This window comes from Aphelocoma coerulescens, chromosome 20 (genome assembly GCF_041296385.1).
Source record: "Aphelocoma coerulescens isolate FSJ_1873_10779 chromosome 20, UR_Acoe_1.0, whole genome shotgun sequence".
NCBI classification, from domain to species: domain Eukaryota; kingdom Metazoa; phylum Chordata; class Aves; order Passeriformes; family Corvidae; genus Aphelocoma; species Aphelocoma coerulescens.
In genome coordinates this window covers 6450770-6478147 of record NC_091033.1, presented here as the reverse complement: position 1 = coordinate 6478147, position 27378 = coordinate 6450770, and the positions used below count along the sequence as shown (strand labels likewise).

At 54.9% G+C, this 27378-nt stretch overlaps 2 protein-coding genes across 2 annotated transcripts; one reads left to right on the top strand and one right to left on the bottom strand.

The window, feature by feature from the left end:
- Positions 1-3311: 3311 nt before the first annotated feature.
- Positions 3312-12458, top strand: EMILIN3 (elastin microfibril interfacer 3). The gene is made up of 4 exons (XM_069034328.1): positions 3312-3508; positions 6606-6728; positions 9618-9865; positions 10370-12458. Exons 1-4 carry the CDS (start codon positions 3312-3314, stop codon positions 12262-12264), a joined length of 2463 nt encoding a protein of 820 aa, XP_068890429.1. The 3' UTR covers positions 12265-12458.
- Positions 12459-17784: 5326 nt separating this feature from the next.
- LPIN3 (lipin 3) lies at positions 17785-26241 on the bottom strand. The gene is made up of 20 exons (XM_069034548.1): positions 26038-26241; positions 25639-25734; positions 24637-24872; positions 24307-24411; positions 23773-23893; positions 23174-23612; positions 22466-22565; positions 22182-22345; positions 22007-22100; positions 21758-21827; positions 21579-21668; positions 20936-20997; positions 20638-20787; positions 20360-20489; positions 19971-20119; positions 19720-19806; positions 18626-18778; positions 18245-18356; positions 18050-18153; positions 17785-17938 (listed from the first exon to the last, which is right to left on the bottom strand). The coding sequence occupies exons 1-20, from the start codon at positions 26227-26229 to the stop codon at positions 17785-17787; spliced, it is 2808 nt and encodes a 935-aa protein (XP_068890649.1). The 5' UTR covers positions 26230-26241.
- Between the last annotated feature and the right edge of the window lie 1137 nt (positions 26242-27378).

Sequence of the window (27378 nt, the reverse complement as noted above, 5' to 3'; positions counted from 1 at the left end):
GAGTCGGAGCAGGGGAGTAGCTGCCTGTAGTGCCTCTGCTCTTGCTCTCATCTCCTCCTGCTCAGCTCCTGCTTCTGGGTGCCTCCTGTGTCCTGCATAATGTCCTCTGCTGGATCCTTAGTAGGGAAAAACTTCTACCTGTTCATTCCTGGACTAGCTTGGGGCACAGCTGTGCAGGGGGGAGGGGTAGAACCAAAATAATCAGTTCCTGGCAGTCCAAGTGGAGAAAGGAGCTCCCTAGGCACATGCTGAGCCATTATAGGATGTGCTCATATGGAATCACTGGTGGACACAGCCCTCCAGGTTAGGCACCCCTGCGGGCAGGGTTTCCCCAGCATCCAGATTTGAGCAGCAGCAGCAGCTCTGATCTGATCCCCTTTACTCTCCAGGTGAAGCCAGGGGAGAAAGCAGATCTTTCCTCCGGGAAGCACCAAGGGCTGGTGCTCCCTGACCAGACAGCAGCTCTGCAGAGCCTTTTGGCTGCAGTTCAGTGAGGCAAAGCCTTTCCATTCTGCTGGAGAGCTCAGTGCTCAGCACGTGCTTCACAGCTCTGTGAGGTGGGGCTTGGCATCCTCTCTATCAGCCCTGGGACGTGCCCACGTTGGGAGGATGCCCTGGAAGGAAGGAGTCTCCTGTTTTTCTCCACATGAGACCTCTCCAAAGCCAGGCTGCCATGCCCAGCTCCCCACAGGCACCCTCCTGTGCCCAGCCAGGGTTTGCAGTGTGGTGGGGACTGGCAGCAGCACAGCTGAGCACCAAAGAGTCCAACCTGAGCTGCTCCCTGAGAAGGGCAACTTAACAAATCCCAGTTTGCTGCTGCTCTGTGTCTCATGGCTGGATTAGCTCACGGCTAACGAGGCACATGAGAGGTTTTCCCATGGTTTGGAGCACTCATAATGGCTCTCTCCTCTATGGATTCCTTGATGTCTTATAAAAGAGTTGATGATGAATCCACTTCCTCAGTTGGGACCTAAGTTTGGCGCTCCCTTGTCTACTCAGATGTCTTTTTTCATAAACAATTAGACAATACAACAAGAAAATGGGATTCAGTCTCTCTGAGGATCCTGCCTCACTCTGAAATCTGTCAGAAAGGGATCTGGTGCTTCCAAGGTGGGTTTAGACTGCAGTGACAGGCAGACAGACAGACACACCCACTCAAGAGCAATGGCTCCCATCTATTTCCCTTTCCCAGCCAAGCTGGTGAGAATGGATGGGCACTTTTAACTCAGCCCCGTTGTACCCATTCAGCACAGCACAGGCTCAAAGGCTGGGGCCAAGGGCTCTTTCTGAAACTGTGCAACACCAGATGTTTTTTTCCGGAGGCCTCAGACACACACGTGCAGCATGCTGTTATTAGAACTGGCTCACACTCCCTGTGCACAGGGAAAAAAAATTAAGGCTGTGCTCAAGCTTCGTTCTCCCCTTTGGCATCGAGCATTAAACCAGGCAGGCTCGGTCGGCTTTTGTTTGTTTTTATAGAGTTGCTTATGGACCGTCCCTCCTGCAGCATCCCAGCGGAGCGGAACAATTCCACGCACCAGCTGGATGAGGATTGCTTCATGTGCTGCCAAATATACCACGTACAAACCACGCTGCAGCACCTCTGGGGTGCAGCCTGACAGGCACATGGCAGCTCAGCAACACCCTGCAGCAGCTTGAAACGAGAGGATGCACTGCTTCATTGCTCAGGCTTCCTCCTCTTGGTTTTCCGCCTGGTCTGTCCAGCTCACCTCTCCCAGCATGGCCTTCTGATGGATTTTTCTTCTCCTGATAATGTTTCCGTACTCACCTCAGACTGAGCCAAAGACTCATTTTAACTGAAAAAAGGCCGTTTGTCTCAGTATCTTATCATCTCTGTCTCAGTGTCAGCCCAAGCCTTGATGCCTCCTTCCTCCAGCAGCAGGTTTCACTCCTTCATTTGGAATTTCACCCAGCCACCTTCTCTCAGCCACCTCTTGTTTTCCTCCAAGAGTTTCAGAGAAGCACTGCACAGCTTGTCATGGTGCTTCCCTGACTTGAAGCTGACTTCTGCCAGCCAAGACAGGAGCCTCATCAAACCCCTGGTAATGTTTAGGTGAGACGCCCAAGGGTGTAACTGTCTGCATATATCACAAAATTTCCTGCTCCCTGGCATGGCTTCACCTCTGCAGGGTTTCAAGAGGACCTCCACTGGGTAGCACCAGGGATGGTGCCCCCTCCCAAAATGCCCAGTGCCCCAGGTGGGGGTCCTTTCCCCCCCACCCAAAAACTGTGGCTCACACAAAGGGTCTTGAACTGCTGTGGTTAATGGTGTGGAGCCTGGGGAGGGCTGGCAGGGCAGGACAGGGTGCTCAGGGCCCAGCACCTTGTGGCGGGTCACCTGTGGGTGGGGGCATTGGGGTGCAGGTTAGCAGGGATCTCTGCAGGGCAGGATGGTGAGGACACACGGACATGCCTTCCAGAGCCACGGAAGATGAAATGTGCTTGGCTATGGGAGATCCAGGGACCTGCAGGGAAAGGCAAGGGATTCCCCCGTCTCTTCTGGAGCTTGGATCCAAAGCCAAAACCTGAGGAGGACTCCAAAATAGTCCCCCTTCCTGCAGGTGCTGGGTTCGCCGGGGGATGCTCGATGCACCAGGCTGGTGCCAGCCATATGATTGACAGCCTCCAATCTCCAGCAGCACAGATGTCCTCGGGGGCAGAGTTAGGGTCGCTTCAGCCTTTCTCTCCCCGGTACTCCGAGATGAAGCAGAGCAGAGCTGGGGACTGGGGGGAACCAGAAGCCAGAGGGCTCCAGACCCCGCTGCACCTGCTACCCCGTGGTGGCAAACGCCCGGTGCGCAGGGAGGGGGCATCGGGAGAAGGGGAGAAGAGGGGGCCGGGGCCGGGAGAGGGTGCGAGCCCCGTCCAGCCCCCGCCGGGGTCGGCAGCGCGCTCCGCCCGGACTGCGCCGGGGGCTGCAGCACCGCTGGCGGGGGCTGGACGAGGGGAGAAGGGGGGTCGGGGGGCTTCTCTTTGTCTCCCCGCCCGCGGGGCCGGGGTCGGCAGCCGTGGGAGGGCGGGAGGAGGAGCGCGGCCCGCCCCCGCCGCCGCCGTACAAAAGGGGACGGGCGGGCGGCGGAGCGGCGTGTGCCGCCGGGCAGGGCCGGGCAGGGGTAGGGACAAGGACAGGGACAGGCAGGGGCCGGGTAGGGCGCAGCGGGCGGCGCTCCGGTCCCCTCCGCAGCGCTGTCCCGGCGGGGCCCCGCGGCCGCCCCGTCCCGTCCCGCCCCGTCCTGTTCCATCCCATCCCGTCCCGTCCCATCCCGCTCCGCCGCCGCCGGGCCGGGACCATGCGGCGGGCGCGGGCGCTGCGCCGCCGCGGAGCGCTGCTCGCCTGCCTCTCCTTGGGGACGCTGCTGGCCCTCGCCGATGCCAAGGGTGCCTTCTACCCCCCCGCCGCCCCCCTGCCCTACGGCGGCAGGTACAGCCTCTACACGGCCGGCTCCAGCCCGCAACTCGGCCCCGGCAAGCCCGTGGGCAAGCACAAGTAAGCGACCCCCGGCCGCGGCCGCGCAACCCATCCGGAAGGCACCGGGAGCCGCCGCCCCCGGGCACCGAGCCGGGTCTCCGTCGGGCATCCCTTACCGGGAACGGACCGCGGCCAGCTGCTCTACAGGCAGCATCCCCGGGGGATGGGCTGCCGCGGGTACCCAACCCCCGGTGCCGGCCATGGGTATCTTCCCCAGGGTTCGCCTGCGGGCATCCCTGGCTGGGCAGGAGTCTCTGGGTACCGGCCGCGGGCATCCCTTGCTCCATATCGTGTGCCAGGTACTGAGCAAGGGCTGGCGGCAGCGCAGCAGTGTCCGTGTGTCTCGGTGCCCCCCCTCCATCTAGAGGAGGGTCCGGGAGTTGTATTTCCAAGAGGGAACGGGCTGCGTGCGGTGGGGACATGTGTGCTACGGTTCCGTGCGGGACGGGGCTGCAGGAGATGGGGATGGGGATGCCCGTGTGTGGTTTTGGGGTAGGTGCATGTACCTGCTCTGCGTGACATGGGCGCGGGGGGTCAGGGGTGATGTGCAGGAGGGGAGGAGGGCAGTGCACAGACCTACGCATGAAAACACAGGTTGGTTTGGAGGGAATTTGCTCCTTTGCTTGTAAAATACATACATACTGGAGTTTAAGTACATTTTCAAGAAACCTGGAAAGCTCAGGCAGTGAGGAATGTGGGTTTTACACATAACTGTAGACTTTTTCCATTCAGTTGCATAAGAGCTGTTACATTGGGGGTGGAGAGGGGGATGTAGCTTCCCTCTCTACTTGTTTGCTGGAGCAGTTTCTGTTGGGCTCCTTTGAAAGAGGGAGGATGTGGGGCTATGAACAAGCTGAAATGAATAAAGTAACCCTCGGGACAAACAATACTGGCAGTGCCAGTGAGAGCTTTCAAAAACCCGTAACATTTTCCAGCTGCTCACTCTAAAAACATCAGGCTGGAGCTATAAAACTGCTTGCCACAGGTGAGTGAGAAAGGAAGGGGGTTCTGAGAGGGAGAGCGAGCCAGAACCACACTAACCTGAGCAGTCGCAGGTAGGCAGTGTTAATTAGCAGTGGCTAGTAGATCTGCCTGCATTGGCTACTAGCTAACTTAGAGACAGTTGTGGTGCGTTTGTAAGCAGCTCCTGGATTTATGGATTGACGGTGATCCTAAGTTTCCACATGCACACATGAACTCCTTTGCCTCCAGCTAAGAGAAGTGGCTGCCCTTCCTTCTCCTGCGGTCCTGTGCACGGATGAATGACTCACTTGTGGAGGAGCAGGGAGCAGCACAGGGCCCTGCTCACGCTCTGAGCCTGGCAGCCCCTTGCCAGGGCAGAGCCACTCAGGTCTGGGCAGGCTGGAAATGCCAGTCACAGCTGGGAGGTGTGTGCCCATCCCAGGGGATCAAAGGGAGCCCTCGGTGAGGGGCTGGGGTGGATGTGCTGGTGCAGCTCCTGGGGGGAGCAAGTGGGATGTGCTGGGGGTGTGGGATCAGGGGAAGGGAGCAGAGAGAGGCTTGGAGGGAGGATGACTCTGCTCACACCTTGCTGCTTCACGGAGGGATCTCCTGCCCCAGGTGGGCTGTTGGAGATCGAGTAGCCTGCTCAGGGCCTCTGAACGGGGGCACTGGGAGGCAGCTGGGGTTGCTGCAGCTCAGCTGCCTGTCCACAGGCTGGGATGCAGTTGGAGTTCCCTGGCATGGCCATAACATGGCTTGTGGAGAGCAGCCTCAGGGCTGAGCCCAGAAAAGAGCTGCAGGGCCTCAGCCCAGCTCGCATGGGCTTGTCATGATGGTCTGGATGATGTTGAGACACCTCTGGCAGGTGGAGGCAGAGGAAAGGGACTGTGACAGTCAGGATGGAGCAGAAGGGTTTGCAAAGAAGGGCTTACCAAAAGTAAGTGGTGTCTCCTGTTTGAATGTGTGTGTGTGCCTGCACAGGGTGGGTGTGCACAGCCCTCCCCCAGCCCCACCATGTCACTCAGGGGCCAGATCAGCAGGACTTTGGCTTGCCCTGAGTGGGGAAAGATTGATGAAGGAGGGACAAGCACTGATGGCAAATAGGTGAAGACAAAGTACATTCTCTACCCATTCACCCCAAGCCGCCCAGCTGGCACAGGGGAAGCCATGTCCTCCCGCCTCACTGAACACCTCCCTGCACCTGCAGCTTGCGCTGGCCCATCTGCTCCATCCCGCTGACCTCACGCCTCAGCTCTGCTCTGCATGGTGGGCCTGTGCCCTCCTCTCCTCCCGCTCTGCCGTCTGCCACATCCCCCTGTCCTTAATCCCTGCCTCACCACACATCCCTGCTGTCTCTGCCCCTGTGGACCAAGTCCATCTGCTCCTGCCAGCAACCCTGCCTTCAGCTGGAACAGCCTTGGCCTCCATCTGTCCTACCAGCAGTCCTGCGTCCTTCCCACACACCGCCTTCCTCCCAGCCAACTTATCCTCAGCACCAGGATCTGCTGCTTGGCTCAGGAGAGGTTCTGTGGCTGGAGCTGGCTGGTACCTGTGGCACCCAGCTGCAGGCGGATGGCAGGAGGGATAAAGCTCTCTGTATTGTCCCAGACATCTGAAGGGGTTTCCAGCCTCCATCACAGATCTGCTCCACATCCCTGCCTCCAGGAGGGACCCATGATGCTGCAGCCCTACAGAGCCACATCTCCTTTCTGTGCCTGGTCTGTGGCGGCACCCAAAAGCACAGCAAGGGCTGAAGGCTTTGGGTTGGCCCCTGTGCTGGCAGCACTCCACGAGCTGCAGCAAGACAGACCACCCCTGCCAGGCACTGCTGGAGCTATTTCTGGGGTGCTATTCCCACAACTGCTGCTGCTGGGATTCTGATTGTCCTCACACAGTCTCACCACACAGTCCATGCTGTGCCAAGCACAGCCCAGCTCTGGTGATACCACTAGCAGTGGTGACGACGTGGCTGTGGCTGTGACAGGAGCCCTGCTCCTGCAGCGTGGCTGTGATGCCCTTACCCAGCAGCTGCCCAAGCTGGGGGGCCTCCTTCCAGCTCCTGCCACCCCGACCTCGCTGGCAGTGTCCAGCAGTGCAGGCACTGCTGTCAGCTGGGCAGGGGGTAACAGTGTCTTGCTGTGTTTCCCCCCAGGAGCTACTGTGCCTACGTGGTGCAGCGCAACGTGACGTGCACGCTGCAGGACGGGGCCGAGAGCTACGTCAAGGCCGAGTACCACAAGTGCAGCTGGGGACCCAAGTGCCCGGGGAAAGTGCTGTGAGTATGGGGGATACGAGGGCATGCCTCCCTTCCCCCGAGACCCTGTGCCTTTCTGACCATGAACCCCCACTTTGCAGGGGCAGGGAAAGGAGCTGAAGGACTTTTCCTGGACATGGGAGTTAGTGGCAGGGCCGTGGTGTTGGGAGGAGGCAAGGTGGGACCTGTCAGGAGGGAGAGGGAGCTCTATGCCTCCTCAGAAACTGTCAGAGGAGGTTTAGATTGGATATCAGGGAAAGGTTTTCACCCAGAGGGCGGTTGAGCACTGGAAAAGGCTCCCCAGGGAAGCTGATTATGGCACCAAGCCTGACAGAGTTGAAGAAACCTTTGGACAATGCTCTCAGGCACATGGTGTGATTTTTGAGAGTGTCCTGTGCAGTTGTTGGGCACAATGATTCTTATGGGTCCCTTCAAACTCAGGATATTCTGTGATTCAGAAATAAATCAGGAAATCATGGGCAGTGGTGAGGTGTCTGTGCATGTGCGTAGGAAAGCAGTTTGTCACAGACCTGCAATGTGGCAGAATGACAGCAGTTCGGTGAGGACCTGACAGAGGGGATGAGGAAATGGAGCCCGTGGCTGGGGATGGCTCAGTGCTTCCTGCTCCAGGAAAATACTTGCAAAACTCTTTGCCACCTCGTCAGTGCTGAAGGGAAACACTTTACTGTGCCACAGCCGGAGGCGCTGGCGGCGCAGGGCAGACACTGGGGCTTTGTGCTTCACCACCCTCCGGGGATGCTGCTCCATGCGGAAAAGCCATTCTTCTGCATCCTCCCCAGGCCTGAGGAGTGGAGCAGAGCTGAGCACAGAGGAAAACTGGGATGAGGGAAGTTTCTGTCGGAGCCTGGTGCCCGTCCTGTGGCAGCTGGCTGGGACTCTCCATGTGCCGGTGGTGCCACGGGCTGTTCCGCTCGCAGCCTCTGCTGGCAGAGACGGGCAGTCAGACCCACTCGCTCACTTGTTCTTTCTATCACAAGTGTTTTAGCAGCATTCGGGGCCTTCAGGACATCCTGCAGCTGCTGGTATCCATGGAGGAAATCCCCAAAGCCTCTCCCATCTCCACAGTGTCCTCTGCTTGTCTCCTTCAAGCAAAACCATGGTGAAACCAGAGTGTTTTCTGAGGGCAGATGGACCCACAGCTGAATTTTCTGCAGAGCCTCAGATGGTGCATCCGTGGACTAAAGGAAAACATGGGTTTTCCATGTGCTGGGGCCATCAACCAATGTTTGTGCAGCTGGCTGCAAATACTTCCCCTCGACATGGTTTGGAGCAGTGGAGAAGGAGTTGGAGGTGTCCAAGGGCTTTGAGCTCCTCTGCAGAGGCTGGGATGACACTGAGAAGGTGCTCTGCCTTTTGGAGGCCATCCTCATCCTTGCCTTACCCTCAACTGATGCTGGAACAGCAATCTCCTGTGGTACACCTGGGCAGGTTTCTACACACTACAACAGAAGAAAAGATCATTGAAACTCCACAGCACCTGTGAAGAGGAGTAACAAGAAGAGCTTGTTTTGAAACTGTCCCTTTGGGAAATTGGTGTTGAGAAATTTTGAAGAGATTCAAAGAGCAGAGGATTTGAGTTTGCTTTATCCCCCTGCCCTGTGGCATGTATGGAGGTGGCTGTATCTCGCTGGGAGTCCATGTGGAAGCAGCAGTGCCGGAGGCTGCAGCCTGGGCTGGGGACTCTGTGGATTCGGACAAGGACGTGGATGACAGGGAATCAGCCCCATGTGCTGCCCTGACTGATGGATAAGTGCCTAATGCAGCCCCTCTGCCTCACAGGTGGCTGTGCTGCTCTTCCAAGACCTTCTGCTGAACATGCTGGAGAAGAACAAGAGGTTGATTGTGTGTGTTGTTGCAAAACAGCAAACTTCAAGATATGCAGGCCCTGGTAAATTCAGATTGGAAGTTTCCAAAAGACAGGCTTAAAGCATTGGTATTTAGAGGTGGTGAGAAAAGTGCCATCTTCAGCCCTGGACGGCTCAGCTCAGCTGGTGGGGGGACACAGATGCCAGCAGGGTCCTGTCCCATCCCTGCTACTTGACAGGGAAGTGCCACGGGAAAGCAGGGAGCAGCTGAATCCTGCCCCATGACTGGTGGGACCCCATTCAGAGCAAGAGCAGAGGGGCAAGGCGTGAGGTGGGCTTGCACCTTGTGTGCTGCGTAAGGGAGGATCAGTGCTGTAGTGCCCAAATTCACGATGGAGACACTTCCCAGGGCATCCCAGCTGGGGCAGGAGGCAGTGTAAGGAGCCATCCCTCTGTGCACATCACAGCATCACCCTGGGGACCCTCACCAGGCCAGCCCAAGACCCTTTAGGCTTCCCAGCAAACTGATGCCCTCCACACAGAGAGAAAACACCTTTCCAAAGGTATTTCAACCCTCATGGGGGCTTCCAGACAGGATTACTGTTGAGAAGAGGATTTTTTGGATCCCACTAGGTCAATTCAAAGTGCAAAACACTTCTACAAGCAGTCCACTTCCCTCCTGGAAGTGATGTGAGCTTGCAGGGCTTTTGAAATCAGTTCCATCATTTCATCTTGTGCCCTGCTGGGCCAGAAGTCACTGAACAGTGTGGCATCTGTCACAGTGGTCACCTATCAGGCCAGGGACTGCAGCAATACACTTAGAGCTGCAGTTCTAAATCAGCAGCGTCCTAGGTTAAAAAATACTCGACCAAAACCCCACTGCAATGCTACACTGAGCTATGGTGCAGCAAGAGCTCTTGGAGAAGGTGGGCCTTGGTCTGCAGGTGCAGCACAAGGGTTTCAGTCAGGCTTTCCCATGTGCCCAGATCTCCCACATCCAACGGGACCGTGACCCTGCTCTATTGCTTGATGTTGAGGTTGCTTCTCTAAACTGTCTTCTTCCTCCCTCCCCTCTCCTGGAAAGGTACCGTACCTTCTTCAGGCCCAAATACAAGATTGGATACAAGACAGTGACCGAGCTGTCCTGGAGGTGCTGCCCAGGCTTCATGGGAGAAGGGTGCCACGACAGCCCGACGGACCAGCCTGGCCTTCTGCCCCAGCATCCCAGCCCTAAAATGCCTCCCGGGCAAAAGATGTTCCCAATGCCCAGACTTCCTCCCTATCCCAAAAGCCACCCTGACCTGTTTCCAGGACCAAAGAAGAACCAATATGGTGAGATATCACTCCTGCTTCATGTCCCCAGGTCACCATTGTAATGCATTCAAACCTCCAGGTTCTCTCTGTTCCAGAAGAGAGCATGAATTTAGCAAAAATTCAGTGGGTGGCATGTTTTCTATCAGAGACCTGACATTTGATAGCTTTGAGGACCACTTGCTTTTAAAATCCTGTTTCTTTCAAAACATGCAGCTTCAAAATTGCCTTTCCTCATTGCTTTAGAGCATTTTCCCATTAATTATGGAGTTGATAGGGTGCATCTCAAGATGAAGCACCCCTGGGATGTTATCACCACCTGCTGTTGAACTTGGGAGCAGAGGGCTGGATACCAAGAGGAAAGAGGGTTTCCTGATATCTTAAGGAGAGATGTGGGCTGAGATTTTGCTGAAATGACAATAACAGAGGGCAGGCCACAAGGTCATTATGGGAAAGGACTTGAAGGAGGGAAGTTAAAGGAGCACCAGCCCTTACTGTGCCCTCTCTATTTCATTCCCTGTGCAGGCAGGAAGCTGCCCGGACTCTTCGGGGACCGCCTGGATCGGCTGGAGGAGGAGGTGAGGCGCCTTTCCCAGTCCTACAACAGCCTGCACACCATGGTGAGTGGGCTGGGAGACCGCCTGCGGTTGGCCATCCAGGAGGACACCACCAAGATGATAGGCTCCCTGATGAACAGCCCAGGCACACCAGACTCATCCGTGGGCTTCGGCATCATCCCCGACGGCCTGGTGGATGTGGCGGACAAAGCCGACATCGCCACGTACCCTCCCGTGGGGGAGATCCTGACCAAAGTGACGGAGGTGAGCGACGTGCTGAAAACCAAGGCAGATCTGCTGCATGAGGTTCGGGGCATGGTCCTGGACCACGACGGGCAGATCAAGCACCTGCTGGAGTCCGCCCGGCCCTCGCCCCTCACCTCCATCGACCTGCTGGAGGAGTATGTGGACACGAGGCTGAGCAACCTGCGTGGAGAGCTGCTTGATGGCTTCGAGAAGAAGCTGGGCAAGATCCAGACCACGTGCGATTTCCGCATCCAAGAGGTGCGGCAGCAGTGCGAGGAGGAGAAAGCTGCCAACCTGCGGCTGCAGCAGACACTGGATGGGAAGGAGCTGGAGATCAAGAAAGAGATCTCCCAGCTGGAGACCCAGATCCAAGGGCTGACAGTGGTGGAAAGCTGCTGCAGCAACCTGGACTACCTCACTGAGCGCATGAACATCCTTGAGAAAGGCCTTCACAGCATCTCTGAGTCCCAGAAGAACCTGCACTCACGCCTGGATGGAGAAATCTCCACTGTCACCCTAGGGAACCTCTTTGAAGGGCGCTTCGAGGACCTGGAAGCCAGACTCAATGCTACAGAGAGGGAAACGGGGAGCTGCTGCTCTGGTATAGAGGACAGCATGAGAGGCACGGTGGTGGCAGAGGTGGATGGCATGAGGACTGCCTTTGAAGACAAAATGCAGACTCTGGAGGACAGGTTCATGACCATAGTGGGGGAGCTGAACAATGTCAGTTCTCCCATGGGAATGGATGGAGCAGTAGTGCCCGTGCTGGAAGGGGAGCTTGCCAGCATGAGGAAACGGACGGATGAGACACTGGAGGTGCTGCAGAATCGCCTCATCACGCTGGAGAGCACTTGCTCCTTGGGCTGCACCTCGGCCTCGAAAGATGTGGAGACCTTCCGGACAGAGATTGAGGATTGCCAGAACAAGAACCAGGACCTGCTCCTCCGGATGGACAGCAACTACGACCTCTTGCGCAAGCTGAACGCCACCATCCTGGAGATCCAGCGGCGAATCGAGGAGGAAGCATCGGGGGCTTTGCAAGGGGAGATCACTTTGCTAAAGATCAACCTGAACACCGTGAGCAAGTCTCTGACAGGGCTCAAGGACTCTGTCTCCCAGTACTCAGACACCGTGACGCATGTCAACTCCTCACTGGATGAGCACGAGCGGAAGATTGAGGATGAGGTCCACTCCATCCAGGAGAAAGTCAACGACCAAGGCTCCCAGCTTTTCTTCAGCAACCGCCGTGTCCTGAACCTCAAGGGAGAACTGGAGCGACTCAAAGCCAGGATTGTCAGCGACCTGAGCTCCTGCAAGAATGTGGCCCATGGCCTGCAGCAGGAGGTCTCTCACTTCGACGAGCGGGTGGCGCGGGTGGAGAGCGCCTGCGGCAGGCTGGGGGCCATCACCGGCAGCCTGGACGACATCAGGGAGGAGCTGGAGAAACACACGGGCAGTCTGTGGGACTACATGGACCACATGAACGGGACACTGGCTGCCCACACTCAGGAAATAACAGGACTGAAGGACAACCTCCTTGACTGCCAAGCCAAAGTCTCTGAGCTGGCAGAACAGGTCGGGCACTTGGAAGAGAAGGCAGAGAGGAGGCAGCATTAGCCACGCTGCCATGCCATGTCTTCCTTCTCCCGCTGTGAAGGACAGGATTAACTTATATCACACAGACTCGCTCCAATGTGACAACAGTTCTTGGGATAATTTTTTTATGAAAAGCTGCTACATTTTTTTTCCCCCCCTTAATCTTGTTGGCCCCAGTTCTCCTTAACTCTGCCATGCTGGTATTCCCTTCCTGATGCTCGGTAGCTGCCCTTACTCTGGTGCAGCAGTGTCACCGCCTCCTGGCCGGGGGTATTGCTTTGGCTCCAGGGCTGATGACCCCAGAAGGACAATTCAGGAATAAGCTGGAGGCGGGAACATTTTTTTCAATTTTATTTTTGTGGATTTATAATTTCTTGAAGAATAAAACCCTGTAGTTATCAGTTGAGGAATAGTTTCTCTGACCTAAAGACCACCTGCATCTTAATCCAGGGACTGAGCAGAGCCAGGGCTCCTTGCAGGGAACAAAACTCACCACAGGAATTGCAGATTTCTAAGAACACACGTATTCACACGTCCCTCCGGGAACTGGCTTCCCTTCTCTGAGATGGCAGCCCTCCTTGTGTATGGTAAATCCATTTATAATGCTCCCTCCTCCATGCAGATGCACATGCCTTATGGAGCATATGAGGGTGTGTGTTGGGAAAACACACATATGCATATGTGTATATATATATATACATGGTATGTGTATGTATATTTTTGAACAATCCTTATGTCATGGTGCTCATCTGATTTCAGTTTCCTAATGCCGCCCCCATGTCCTTTGCCATTTTCCAAAGACCCACACTGAGTAGCTAAAACCTGTGGCAGCAGTGTTTGGGGAGAGCCCCGTGGCCCCTGGGGCTGCTGTGCTTTGCAGTCCCACTTTGCTGGGCTTTCTGGTTACATCTGGGACTGACATGATGGGTTATGGAAAACACATGTCTTCCCCGAGGAGAGGTGTGTCCGTAGGTGTCTGCAGAGACCAAGCTGGGCACAGAGCAGTCCTGTCCTCCAGTTCTGTTTTATTGAGCTGGATTGAGAGTCCTCATCCTCTCTCCTGTTTTATTGCTTAAACTGTGAATGCCGTCATCTCGTCCCAGACAGGAGAGTTCCAGCTGCTCCAGGGTGTGAGTGCAGCAGTGGGGGAGCAGGAGCCTGCGTCCTCCTCACGCTCTTCTGATCCCACTGGGATGCCAGTAGCCGTGGGACCAACACCAATGTGGAACGAGGCAGGGCATCTGTGAGAAGACCTCTGGAAACCTCTCCTCAGCTCAGAATGAAAACCCCACATGATTTACCCGGCTTGACTCCGGTTTCCCATGAACAGGCAGGCTGGAAAATGTCCACGTTCCTGAGCAGCTCCAGCCTTACCCTACAGAGCTGTTGCACACAGAATCCACCTCTCCCTAGAGGTGGCATCCTCCCATGGGCACCCTCCGCTGATCAGCCAATGGTGACTTCATTACTAGGATGAGAAGGAAATTAAAGAGCCTCCATCCAAGCAATTCTGGCACTTTATAGAAGAGGAACGTATTTTTCTATCAGTTCAGCACTGTAGCTCATGAACCCTTCCACACCAGCCAGCCTTTGGCTCTCACACAGTGCCCCTTACCCTCACCAGGCTGTCCCTGCTCTTCTGCAGCACGATTCCCTCCTTGATTCCCCCTGATTGCATAAAGGAGCAGCTCTGTGCTCCAACCAGCACAAACCAGCAGCAGCTGCCAGCAGGGATGCATCTGGGTACCTTTCCTCTCCCAGAAAAACTGGGTGAGCTCCCTTAAACATGCTTCCAGGCTGGGGAGGACCACAGGGATCACTGAGTCCAGACGGCCACATCATGTTCCCCTGAGGCAGTAAAAGCTCATTCCCCTGCCAGAGGAGCACAAGCTGTCAGCTGTGGGAGCATGGAGAGAACACGTGGCCCCCCACCACTTGCTCAGCCCTGCCAGATGCTCACAGCACCAGAATCCACTCTCACTGCTCTGGGCTTTGCTGATTTGGAGTTACCCTAAAGCTGCTGAGACGCTTTTCCAGCTGAGGAACGACCTCCAGCTGCCATTGGGCATCCTACAAAACCTGCTCTTAGACAACAAAAGCTATTTTTTTCCTCCAGCCTAAGGAAGGAGTCTCAAGCCAACTCTCAGTACTTTGGGATGGGCCAGGGGAGCCCTCACCCCACAGGGGGAGTATCCTGCCTAAGAACTCTTTCCATCCCCTCACACCAGGGAGAAAACCAAAGAGAAAAACAAGCCAAGGGCCAGGTTCCCTGTTCCCCAGCCAGGGCTGGGTTAGAGTGGCTGAACAGGAGCAGCTTTCCCAGCAAAGAGGGAGCCAGGACTGACCATAACAAAACTAGGACAAGGAAGAAGTTTGACCTTCCGGAAAATGGTGCTACATGTGGACTATTCCTGACTAGTCACTTGAAGCTATGGACAGTTTGTTATTTCAGTTCTCAGCTATTCATGTTTTAAAAGTGAAAGGAACTTTGTACAAAACTGGGCATTTTAAAAAAGATTGCTTGCAGAGTAAGGAAATGGTGCCCACGGGGTTGTCCTTGCATGGGCAGCTTTCCGAGGCCGTTGATAACTGATCCTGTTAAAAGACTGTGCTCTATTGTTTTTAAAACCTTGTCTATTTGTTCAGACTTTAAAAGCTGAAAAACTGTTTGTACTGGAAAAGAAAAAAATAAAGTATTTCTTGCTGAGGTTTCCAGGATCAAAATGACTTGTGTGGCTTCCAGAAGTAGCAGACTAGGAGGAAAGGAGAAGGTAGATGCCAGACTGGAGGAAGGAGCCCAGCAGTGCTTTTGCCTGATTTCTTTTACTTTATAACCTCCCATGAAGAGAGAGTTGGGGATGCTCAGCCTCGAGAAGAGAAGGCCCTGGGGAGGCCTCACTGCGGCCGTGCAGGATTTGAAGGGTCCCATGGGAAAGATGGGGAGAGAGTGTTCAACAGAGTCTGTGGTGGGAGGAGAAGGGGGGATGGCTTTCAACTGCAGCAGGTTGATTTGGGCTGCATTTAAGGAAGCACTGAGGGTGGTGAGGCTCTGGCCCAGGCTGTGCACAGAGGCTGTGGATGCCCCATCCCTGGGAACATCCAAGGCCAGGGGGGACAGGACTCTGAGCAACCTGGTCTGGTGGGAGGAAGCTCAGGTTTGAATGAGATGATCTTCAGGGTCCTTTCCAAGGCAAACCACTCAGGGATTCCTTCATTCTACGGTCCCCATTGCCCACAGCAGAGAATGCCTTGAATCCTGTGAGTCACAATGGAACATAGCAAGTGTTTCAGCTGGAACTTATCCAGAAAAGAGCACAATAAAACCATGCACCCTACAGCCACCATACCCTTCACCTGCTCGAAGTGCATCTGCCTCTGTCCCAGGAGAGTGCCATCCCTGACCCTGCTGTCAGTCCTGAACAGTCCCTGCTGCCTGGATGTTGCCATCCATCCCTGCAGGATGCTCACTTTTGTCCCAATGAAGGTACAGTGCCACTCCATTGAGGTGGACACCCCTGGACTTCCAGGGTGGGCTGGGGGGGTGGTGTGGGACAGGGACCCCACTCTGAGCTTTTGCTCCCTGTGCAGGCTGTCACAGACACTGAGGAGGAGCTGGAAATCAATATTGATATAGAAGATTGATATAGAGGAGAGTATGGATATAGATGTAGAAGAGAATGGAGAGGAAGAGATGGAGGTGGACGTGGAGGAGATGGAAGAAGAGATGGAGGTGGAAATGGAGGATTACGTTGAAGACACAGACGTGGATGAGAAAGGTGAGGAGGAGGACATGGTCTTGGGACGAAGACCGACCCCAGCAGCAGGACAGGCAGGTGCTCCCCATGCCCTGCCCACAGGCAGAGTGGGTCCCCTGCTGCCAGGCCGGGGCTGGGCTGGGTGCCCCGCTCAGGGACACGGTGCCCCGGGGGGCTCTGGATTCTGGAGGCACAAGCACCACCCCCGCCCTGCCCTGCCCTTGCTTTGGGCCACGCCAGCCCTGTCCCAGTGCCTGGGGCCCGGCTCCCAGCCCCAGCTGGGCTCAGTCCTGGCAGCAGAGTCCTGCTCTGCCAGCGTGTCCCAGCCTGGGGGCACAGGGAACAGCCCTTAGGGCCGCACTGGAGTGACGGTGCCACTTGCTTTTCTTCCAGGACTGACGGAGATGCCAGGCAGGGATGCCACCCTTCTGGAATATGTTTTAGAGTTTGTTGTTTTCACCTGTAAATATGCTTTAGAGTTTGTTATTCTCTTCTGTACATACATTTCACACATTGTTATATAGGTTTTTATAATGTAAATACGTTTTATAGATTGTTGTTGCTATAAAGATTCTTACATTGAAAATACATCATGCTTTTTTGCTGCTGCTCTTCTGTAAATAAACAATCTTTATTTTTCACACCCCAGCTCTATTTGCATTTGCTTTGGGCACAGGGAGCATTTGCAGGGTTGTGGTTTCCAGCTGGTCTGGGTTCCTGGGGCTGGAGGTCCCTGAGGCTGGTGGCGTGGCCACCCCTGGGCTGGGGGTACCTGTGCACAGAGGGGTCCCACTGACAGAGGTTACACTCTCCTTGCAGTTGCTTTGGACATGCACGGGAGCTGTAGGGGCAAATCCCAACAGGCCCTGGCCCATGGGACCCCCCTGTTGGAGCAGGGCTGAGCCTGTGTGGTCCTGCAGAGCCTCATCCAGGGCTCTTCCCTGGGTGGGTCTGGGGCACCGAGGCTGCACTGGGCTGCGGGCACCCCGTGATCCTGGGCACCCCGAGGGGCTGGAGCTGGCCTGGAGGGAGCCTCAGTACAGGACCCTCTGGCTTTTGCAAGGTCTCCTGTCCTCATTGTCCAAAATCAGGCCCATGTACATACCGAATAAGCCTGGATTTGTCTTCTGTTTTTAATTAATTTTGCTACGTTAGCTAAAGGAACTACGTTTTCAAAAAAAAAAAAAAAAAAGCCATTTTCTAGAAGGTGGTCCCATCTCCCATCTCCACCAGGACCCACTTGGTAGAATGCTTCAGCAAAATGAGCCCAATCACATTTTAAAAGGACTGGGAGCCTGGCTCCCACTTCTATGCACAGGGTTAAAGCAGACAAGAGGCAGCCTGGGTTAAGGCACTATTTATTAGTCCAGAACACTCAAAACCCCAACATCTTCCATCGCCCTTTACAAGTTGGTGGGCAGCTTCAGCTACCAAAATGCAGGGAGCTGGACTGTCTGGAACAGTGGTCATACCAGAGGTGGTAACAGCTATGCCAGAGGCTCATCAATAAATACAACAGTGAAAAACCACCACCTTTAAAAGAGCCAGGCTTTAGAGGAGCTACAAACACTAGAAGAGACCTAGCTTTCAGGAATTTGTGTTTAGCAACTGGAGCTTTGTAGAGTCAGAGCTCCCTCTTATCCCCTTTGCTAAGGGGTGTCATGACCTCTATGACAAGTACAAGATGCCCGAGTAGCAAACAGGGAAGACAAGGTGTATCTGGAGCATTTAGTCCTGGCAAAGAACATGCAGGAGAGCCCTGGGTCAGGTCTCCACAGGGATAGGGTTAGGGCAAGCCATCTAAGCCATCTAAGTCAACATCAGGCACTGGAGGTCTCCAGCAGGCACAGTGGCTGCAGTCTGGGGACACCAGACTAGCGCTCCTCCTCTGCCCCACAGGAGGGAAGAAAACCTCCACCAGCTCCGACAGCCGCTCGAAGCTGTGGGGGTAAGAAAGAAGTTACATTGGGGTCATTCAGCATTTGTTTGATGCTTCTCTGCATCAAAGCCAGGCTATCCCAAAGATGCCGAGGAAGAAACACATTGCTTACGTTGACTTTTGGTTCTTTGCGAGCTCCTGGATCAGCTCTCCCTTGGGGTTTACTGTGAATATGCGGCTCTCTGGCAGCCCTACTTGCTTGTAAGCGTAGACATCCTGCCCAAGGAAGGTCAGCACAGCATGAGAGCTGCAGGAAGGCACCAGCACCCAGCCTGAGCCCTCCCTCCACCCCAGGAGACCCACTCACATTGGGTCTGTTCCCAAAACCCGCATAGAAGGGACACTTCGTGGCAAACAGTTTTCGGATGTCTGTCAAACAGGTGACCTTGAACACCTCTGGCTTCTTCTCAATCACCTCCCTGCAGCACAAGAGACATGACCACAGTGGCATCACCTGGCCAGGACTGTGGGCACCAAACCTGTCTGGGGCTCAGGGTAAGAGGTTTTGTGCATCAGAAGCTTCACCATGAAGCTCCAGCAAGACCAGGCAGCTCCCCTGCTGCCTCCCACAAAAGGCACTGTGCACCAAGGAGGGCAGAGCAGCTTAAGGCTGGGACATTCCTCGGGGTCAAGCTGGGGAAGGGGGTTCTGTCCCCCGGGATACAGGAAGTGCAGGAAAGGACAGTACCTGTGGAAGGCAGACAAGAGGCTACTGGGGGAAAGCAGCATGGGGCCCATCGGGAGGCCACAGCCTTGCTCACTGACCCATTTGAGGTAGCCTTTGGTGATGTGGGCCATGCCAATAGCCCTGGCCGAGCAGTAGAGGAACTTGTAGCCGTTCCTAGAGAGAACACAGGGAGCCCGTCTGAGCTGTGACCTGGGCAAGGCATTCTCCTGCTCCGATGAGGAAGACGCAGCCAAGTACCTGGCCTAAGCCCAAACCTTACTCCAGTAAGCAAGGTAGTTCCACAAACAACATGAACCCCTTATCTGGAAACCCAGACTAAGCCCAAGCCCCACCTGCTTCACACTGGGAGTCCCTGCAGCACCCTCCACGCTCTCCCCAGCAGACACACACCCACCCACCCGGCTCAGCTGCGCAGCACCCATTGCTGCTCAGCACCCTCAGCACAGCACTTTCACCCCACGGCACTGCCTGTCAATTGTGGAGGGCTGCACCCAGCCCTTGCAGACGCCCGGGCGGGGGACAGCTCGGCAGAGGTGGTACCGGGGTGGCCACTGAGAGGCAGCCGAGGTGCCGGTCCCGTCCCTGCAATTCCCGGGAGTGCATCCCTCCCGTGCTCCTCCTGGGGCCGGAACGAGCCATCCACGGGCTCACAGTGCCTCTCAGTGGCCACAGGGGCCAGGGACCAAGCTGGAGGCTCCGCGGGGAGTCACTGCTGGTGTCACCCCTCGCAGGTGAGTCCCCTGGGCTGTGGGAAGTCATTGCTGGGTGCCCAGAGAGCTACCAGCACCACAGTGCTGGGGACCACCACTCTCAGGCATGACCTTGGGTGGTCTTGTCTGCTTCGGTGCTCAGCTATACCTCCCCATCAAAGCCTCCACTGACACACACTCCTTCCAGGGAAGGTAATGCTAGCATCTGCTCCCAGGGGCCCTCTGCTTTCACCCCTCAACATCACGTAGGCAGCACAGCCAGCACCAGCCACAACTGACAGCAGACAGTGCAGCTGCCTGGGCCTGCATCAGCAAGTAAGAAGCCCTGACTCTGACTCCATCAGCTTCCCACTTCCCCTTGGCCTCAGCTGATCCAATACCTACAGGTGGATTTTGTGGAAGAGTTTAACAATCCCACGATGAGTCCAGTCTTTACCCAGTTGCGGCAAGATCTGTCCAAGAGCATCTGATCTAAAAGGAAAGGTCACCGGGTTAGTGTGATCCAACATGGTGAGTATCCACTCCCACCCCAATGGGGTTTGTGGTCCCTCCTGCCTGCTTATGCAAGCCTTTAAAGGAGACTTTCCCCTAACAGGGGAAAACAAGGATTCTGGGGTGGGAGAAAGGCCTTTTACTTGGTGATGGTGCCATCGATGTCTGAGATCACCACTTTTTCGTTCCAGTTCCACAGGTAGATGGTGGCCTCACAGCGGCACGTGCCCTGGTACTGAGTCGTCACGCTGAATGCCACCTCGTTGGGGCCATCCTGCAGATTCAACCTTCCCTGGGCAGAGGGGCAGCAAAAGTGTTACACCAGCACCAATTCACACCAGTCCAAGGCTTGCCAGAGGCCAGACTTCCACCCAGCCAGGCCAGAGACCCCAAGCCTCTACAGGTTTGTCAACCAGGGCAAAATACTTGGATATCCTATGAAAACACGAGGTCAGGAGTAGAGAAATGCCTGTTTAAGGGTTGTCTCACCCCTGCACACACAGACAGGGAAGGTGGAGGAATAAATGCGTACAATTTGTTCAGAGGAGAGCCGCAGGGATTTCTTGTAGGTTGGCAGATGTTTCTGAGCAGGGGCCTCCATTGCCAACACATCCTCAGGGTGCAGGAGATGATTGTCACTGGATGACTCCTTTTCCTCCTGCCTACACAAAGTAGGGAAGGGGTCGGCCAGAGTCTTAACAAAGCTTTCTACCCTCTTTCATTAGGCAAACTTAGGAATAACTAGTGATGTAGGAGAGGAGACCAGGATCATCCAGACTCCTGAAGATGGCCTGGGAGAGAGGCACTCACCTCTGCTGAGCAGGGTCAGGCTGCAGCATTCCCATGTTGGCTTTCCCTGTCTTGTAGAATGGCAGAGGTTTCTGAGCAGGGGCCTCCACTGACAACACATCCCCAGGGTGCTGGGACTCATTGTCGCTGGATGACTCCTTTTCCTCCTGCCTACACAAAGTAGGGAAGGGGTCAGCCAGAGTCTTAACAAAGCTTTCTACCCTCTTTCATTAGGCAAACTTAGGAATAACTAGTGATGTAGGAGAGGAGACCAGGAGCATCCAGACTCCTGAAGATGGCCTGGGAGAGAGGCACTCACCTCTGCTGAGCAGGGTCAGGCTGCAATGTTCCCATGCTGGCTTTCCCTGGCCTCGGCTGCTGCTGCAGGCAGAGAGGTGTGTGCTGGTTTTGGCTGAGGTAGAGTTAATTTTCTTCACAGTGACTGGTATGGGGCTGTGTTCTGGATTTGGGCTCAACACAGTGTTGATAACAGAAATGTTTCTTTTATTGCTGAGCAGTGCTTGCACAGAGCCAAGAGCAAGAGCAGGGGCTGCTTTGCTTTTCTTCCAGTTGGCACAGCAACGCCAAAAGAGGTGTCACAGCAGTCCCTGCCTTCACAGGGACACTGCTTGTGGAAGAGTAAGCACAGCCTGGTGCTATGGTGGGGCAGGGAGACCAGCAAGCACATGTGGTGCCCAGGGATCTGGCATGACAGGCACATGGCTGGGGGTCTCACCACTACAAGGTCCACATTACTGCATTACCAGGTGTTGCTCTGCTGCTCAGGCATTAAGACACCAAAGGGGACAGCTAGCAACCTTAAGAAGTCACCTCATCAGGTCCTGGATGTCCTCATAGTCAACCTCAGGCCATCTCCAGGACCCTGCTCCCACCCCTGCCAGTCAGCAGAATGATGCCTGTCCCTGGGGACATGGTTGTCATATCCACTGCTGCAAACATACCCCATCTGTTGGGAATTCTCTCCTCCAGGAGAACCACCACCTTCTGTTTTTCTTGGGCATCTTCTCCTTCACCAGTTCGTCGATGATGCTCTGTGAACATGGCAGAACATGGTGTGAGGTCAGTCCTCAGCCCAGGCCCTGCTAAGAATCATAGCCAGTAAATGTGTTATACCACTGACCTCAGGAATGTTCCTCTGGAAAGCCTGCAGGGACAGGACTATGGGACCAGCCACTGCCCAGCTGTAATACCTAGAAAAAACAAGAGGGATGGGCACATCACCATCCTGCAGCATGGCCAGGTCCCACAGCTACTTTGGTACAGTCATGGGCTGGCATGGAGTCACATTTCTACAGGAGGGTTTCCATAGGGACAAAGGGGCCATGCTGTCCATTGTGGAACAAAGCAGCAGGAAGAGCCATCCACTCACTTGTTGTTGATCATTATCACCAGGTTCGGGTCACTGATGAGCCTTGGATTCTCAGCAAACTGCTGGTAGGAAACCATGTGCTCCATGAACTTCTCTGGTGGGACAGAGGCTGTGTTATGCCATTGGGGGATAGAAAGGGTTTCAGGGCTGCAGATTCCCCTCCCCTCCCACCTACCATGAGAGATCTGCCTGTTGCCCCTGAGGCCCCCGCACAGTGACAGGGCAACTGTGGGCATCGAGTCAGAGTCCGTGGGGTGGTTGGCAGGCAAGGTGGATGGCAGCTGGACACACAGAGGGTTGCTGGGCTCTGTCACAGGCCTCAAAGTCTGCTCTGTGTCACTGCCAGCAAGGGAAGAAATGGTGGTGACACCAGAGAATAGCTTTAAACCTACCTCCATCTTTTGCACCAAGGGAATTGCTCAAAAATATCTGAGGTTGGCCAGCTGGGGCAAGTCATACCTCCTGGGGAAATAGAGAGCCACCTCCTTCTTGTCCAGCTTGGAGAGGTCTTCCAGGCAAATGTTACTGAGACCCAAGTGAGGATTTCTTTTGGTGGATCCTCAATGCACAGACAGAAGAGAGCTTAGCTGAATCACCTTTCCAACCACCCCACCATCTATCAAGAAAGCCAACAGCATCATCCTCCATCATATCCATGTACCATACAAACGGGGCAGCCATTTTCCTACTGGAAAAGTTGCTGGAAGTCAACAGCAACAGAAGTGCCTGAAGACACCTGCACTAGCATGATCCTTAAATACACCATCAAGTGGGGCACATAAATGCTTCTCTGTGATTTTCCCTGACTTGGCATGCTCAGGATGAAGCCACAAGTCAGGCCAGGTGCTGTCAGACACTTGAAGTTAAGGTATGGCCTGTACTGCTGAGAAATCTTCTAAGTATGCAAAAGCAGAGACATTCAGGGATGGACTTCGGGGAACACAAGGCAAGAAAGCTTTCCTGGGAGCTGGGTGGTCACTGAAAAGTGGACACCTAAGGGATGTCTCTTCAAAGCAAAGGAGCTGGTAGCACACAGAGAAGGCAAAGTAAACACACCACACTTGGAAGTCATGGAGTTACACTAAATGGACAACCCAGGAGGTCATCTGAGTCAGACACATCAGCAGGCTCAAACACCACTTCAAGCAGCACCAGTCACCCTCTCACCTTGCTTCCTCTGCCTCTCCAGCTGGGACTTGGGGCCTTCTGAGCCTGACTGCCTAGGAGCAGTGGCTCCCTCACAGGGCTCCACATCTTGCTGAACCTCTGGCACAACACTAACATCTCCCTTCTGTTTCTCTTGTGGGTTTGAGTAGGTCCTCAAAAATCTCTTTGCCCTGACAGCACGGAAGATGTCCTTCAGCCTGAAGATTCTGTTCCCAGCCTGGGGTGCAAGCGTTGGCTCAGTAAGAGACATAGCCAAGGAATGGGGTATGCCCTTTGCTCCTGCTGGGCTTGAATCCCTTCCCAGATATTCAGAGGTGGCAACAAGAGGGGTTGCCTTATCCACTGGGACTAGTGCTGCAGAGATGGTGGTTGCTGCAGCAATCTTTTGTGGCAGCATCTTTGTGGACTTGGCTGGTTTAACTCGCACCAATTTATTCACCTCAAGGAAAGCAGAGGAACAGGTTTGAGGATGGGAAGTTGCCCAAAGCACCACAGAGAAAAGGGCAACTTTCTTAAGGTTGCCTGGCCACAGCCTCCTCTGCTTTCTGTAGGTCTTTTGAACACCCATTCCCAGCAAAAGAGCAAGAGCAGGGACTCACCTGAGGGAGCTTTCCCCAGGTCCACTTCATGTAGGATTCAGCCCCTAGAGCAAAATTCTCCTGTGGTCTGACCTCCAGTTCAGAATCACTTTTGGGAGAAGATGGATGGCTCAGCATGAAGCTACAGGAAGAGAAGGTGATGTGGGGCCTCATCTACACTGCAGCCCCACGTTGGGGCCAAGAACCCTGTAAGGCTAGTTTTCCATGAAGTCACTTTACCCTATGAGATTGTCACTCCCAAAGGACCAAGACCTATGGAAGCTGAGACCTGAGGATGCAAAGTGCTATGCCAGCAGTTGCCCAGAGCAGCTCAGCAGCAGAGAGACCTCTGCACATAGGCTTCTCACACCTGTGACCATGGCCACAAGCATCCCTTGTGGTCTCTGAGCTTTCTTCTAGCCACACTGTATCAGGCTAGGAAAACCCTCCTCTCCTGACACCTCCAAGTCACTTTTCCATACCACCTTCCCTGCCATGAGGAACATGCCCTGCTCTCACCAGGGCTGAGCAGAACACCTTGGCTCTGCACGTTACCTGTCCACTCTGAGCAGCTCCCCATCGGAGTGTGGGTGTATCTCTTGGGGTTGCAATGACTCGGTTTCCTCAAGGAAATCAGCAAAGGATGAACACGCTGCATCACTGCAAAGGAGGAAAGAGAGAGCACTTGTGCTGCTCTCAAGCAGCAGCCTCCTCTCCAGAAAGCTGGCAATACCCAGCTTCACCCTTCCCCGTGGCTCTCTACCCCACAGGAGACTGGGCTCCAACTTGCAAACACTTTCCCCCTGTTTCAGTACTGATGGGCATCACCAAATGAACCCACAGGCTTGACCCCCTGCACCACCCTGCCCACGCCAAGCAGCTCACCTTGGGGCTGGCAGCTCGCATGGCTTCTTCATGGACATGTCACTTTTGGCCTCATCAGAGCTGTCAGAACCCAACTCCGACACCTCCTTCCTCTGGGGCCTTCTCTTGCGTCGCCTCCTCTTGCGCAGGATCAGTCCAGCGCTGGTAGCCTCCAGCTCACAGGAGGGCTGAACAGCATCCTTTGGGCTCCGTGCCTTGTAGATGGGGGATGTGCGGAGGAAGTAGGGGATGCTGCCCTGAAATAGGGATGGGGAAGAGCCCATCAGCTCCCTCCAGCACCCTCCTTTCCAGCCTAGCAGCTCCTTGCTCTCTGTGGAGCATACTATGGAACAGCACTACCAACACCACTGAGCCCTCAGCTCAGGGGTGGGTTTGTGGCCTGGCCTAAAAGGAAAGGATTTTTACCTACAACATGTGAATAAAAGAACATTAGGGTGATCCAGCCACAAGCTAAAGACATCTTTAACACAGGCAAGGAAAGACAGGCAGGAGATGGCACCACAAGACCAGAATTACCAAGGCTGAAACGGGATTTGACCCCAGAGCCCCTTCCTACTCCCAAACCTAGCCCAAGCCAACAGTGACCACAAGTCTGCCTGAGAGTAGAGCTGCCAGGATTTCTGGAAGCCACAACTAGTCTCATCCCACTTCCCACTGGAGCAGGCAGCCTGCCACAGCATCTGTCTCATTCTCATCCCTGTCACAAGATCCCCTGAGAGGCCAAGCTCCAAGATATCCGCCTGTCTGGCCAGTAGCCATGCCCATTGATGGAAACCAGTCTGGGATGCAGATATGTGGTCTAATACTCCCCTCAGGGTGCTCCACCACGCAGGTTGCAAGGTCCTTTGAGCAGGAACCTTTCCAGACACAGAAAACATCAGACGGGACAATGGAGTCACTCTGGGGAAGAGCAGCATTCCAAACCTGGTCATTCCACCTCAACCCCACACTTCCAGGTAGTCACAGTGGAACACAGATGTGTAGCACCTACTCATCACCCACCTCATGCTCTTCTGACTCCTCAACAAAGAAGGCCTCTCCATTGTCTCCCAGCTTCATGTGTAGATCCACAGGCTCCCCATTGATTTCAATGTCAACCTAGCAAGGGACAGAAGCAGGGGCACTTCCTGAGGGAGGGGATGGGTAGAAATTGCTTACAGGGCTGAGAGCCACACAGCCTTTGAGGCAAGGGACCTCTCCCAATTTTCCTGGAGAGAACATTCCTCCCTGGAAATGGATGGGTTCCATTTGGGGGCATCCCCTTAAAAACTTGGCAAGCATCCTTTTCAGTGGGCTCCCATTTCCCTCAAGCAAGGTCTTTCCATAACCTGTGGGTTATAGAAGATCCTGGGTCTGGAGACACTGGAAAGGAAGTGTAGCCCCAGGGCAGGCACCACTTACCACCTTCTCCTTGGAGCGCAGCACTCCCAGCTTCCCAAAGCGCACGTGAAATGGGGAGCACTTGAAGGAGTTGTCGGGCTGCCTCACCACGACCACATCGATGCAGCCCGACAGGGTGGCGGGGTTCAGATCCCGATACAGCTCCTTCACTGTGACAAAGACGCTCTCAGCCAGCTGCCCCATGTAGTTCATGGTTTGAGACTGCAAGAGAGGGACAGGAATAGATTCAGGTGGGGGAAGAGAACTCCAGCAGCTAAAAGCAATGTGAGTTTACTGTAGGAGAGTCATGTCATGGCTGCAAACACAGCTCCATCACGGGGATAGGTAAGCCTCTTGAAAAACTGAGGCAAACACTGGAAGAGCCTTGATGAAGATTAGCCACGGCCTCTGTGAGCACCACAAAACAGGACAGAAGCCAGACCATTGCATCCAGCTTGGAGGAGAGATGCCCTTGCCATTGGGATACACCATCACATTTGCCCCTTGGGAGGGCAAATATAACCTCACAACAACACTGCACAGTCAAGCTGTCAACATCCCATTCAAACAAGAACTGGGCTGGCAGGAGACCTCCTGTCCTGTGCTGTCCTTAGAAATTCCCAGACAACTCAGGGCAGAGAGGTGGGAAGTCCAAGCTGCTCCATACACCACACATTCACTTTGAACGAAGTCCAAACCTAACATTTCTCACTCGGAGGGAAAGGCATCCCACTTAGGCATTGCAGAATTGGCCAAACATGGCTCTTGTACAAGCCAGAACTTGTGCTGGCAGAACAGCCAGGTGATGGTGTGGTGTCCTCAGGGACTCACCACAGCCCCCAGTTCACACTCAACCCCAAGGGCGGCTGGGGGGAGTTGGTTCCTTACCCAAAGGGATGATGACAAGCATGTACCACGCGACAAGCTGTCTGCCCCAGCAGGTACCTAGCCTCTCCAATCCGTTTTGCACAAGCTCAGCCCTGTCCCATTCCCAGACATCCCTCCTGGAAGGCAGTGTGAGGGAGCAGACAGGGTTCCTGCTCCATGCCCCGTCCTCCACCTCTCCCTGGCAGCCAGGAGTAAGCTCAAATCCCAGATCCTCTCCGGGGGATGATAGCAGGGAAGTCCTAGCCAGCTCCCGAAGCTTCGGTGCCTCCATCAGCTCTGCTGTGAGCGGGGCCAGGGTCACAGGGCCACTCACCAACCTGCTGAGCCCAGCTTTCCCAGGCATTGCTGCTGGGGTGGGCAGCCCTCCAACTGCCTTCCCTGCTGTGCCGCAGGGCCTGGCAGCAAACGGGAGAGAGCTCCTCGCTGCGCATGGGGGAGGTTTTGGAGAGGAGGAATGACCAGACTGACTGATAC

Coding starts and splice junctions, on each gene's coding strand:
- EMILIN3 (XM_069034328.1), top strand. CDS start 3,312: ATGCGGCGGGCGCGGGCGCTGCGCCGCCGCGGAGCGCTGCTCGCCTGC. Junction 6,729..9,617: donor AAGTGCCCGGGGAAAGTGCT/GTGAGTATGGGG, acceptor TCTCCTGGAAAG/GTACCGTACCTTCTTCAGGC. Junction 9,866..10,369: donor ACCAAAGAAGAACCAATATG/GTGAGATATCAC, acceptor TTCCCTGTGCAG/GCAGGAAGCTGCCCGGACTC.
- LPIN3 (XM_069034548.1), bottom strand. CDS start 26,229: ATGAACTACATGGGGCAGCTGGCTGAGAGCGTCTTTGTCACAGTGAAG. Junction 20,490..20,637: donor CCTGACCCTGCTCAGCAGAG/GTGAGTGCCTCT, acceptor TACTTTGTGTAG/GCAGGAGGAAAAGGAGTCAT. Junction 20,120..20,359: donor GGCTCTCCTCTGAACAAATT/GTACGCATTTAT, acceptor CCCTCTGCCCAG/GGAAGGTTGAATCTGCAGGA.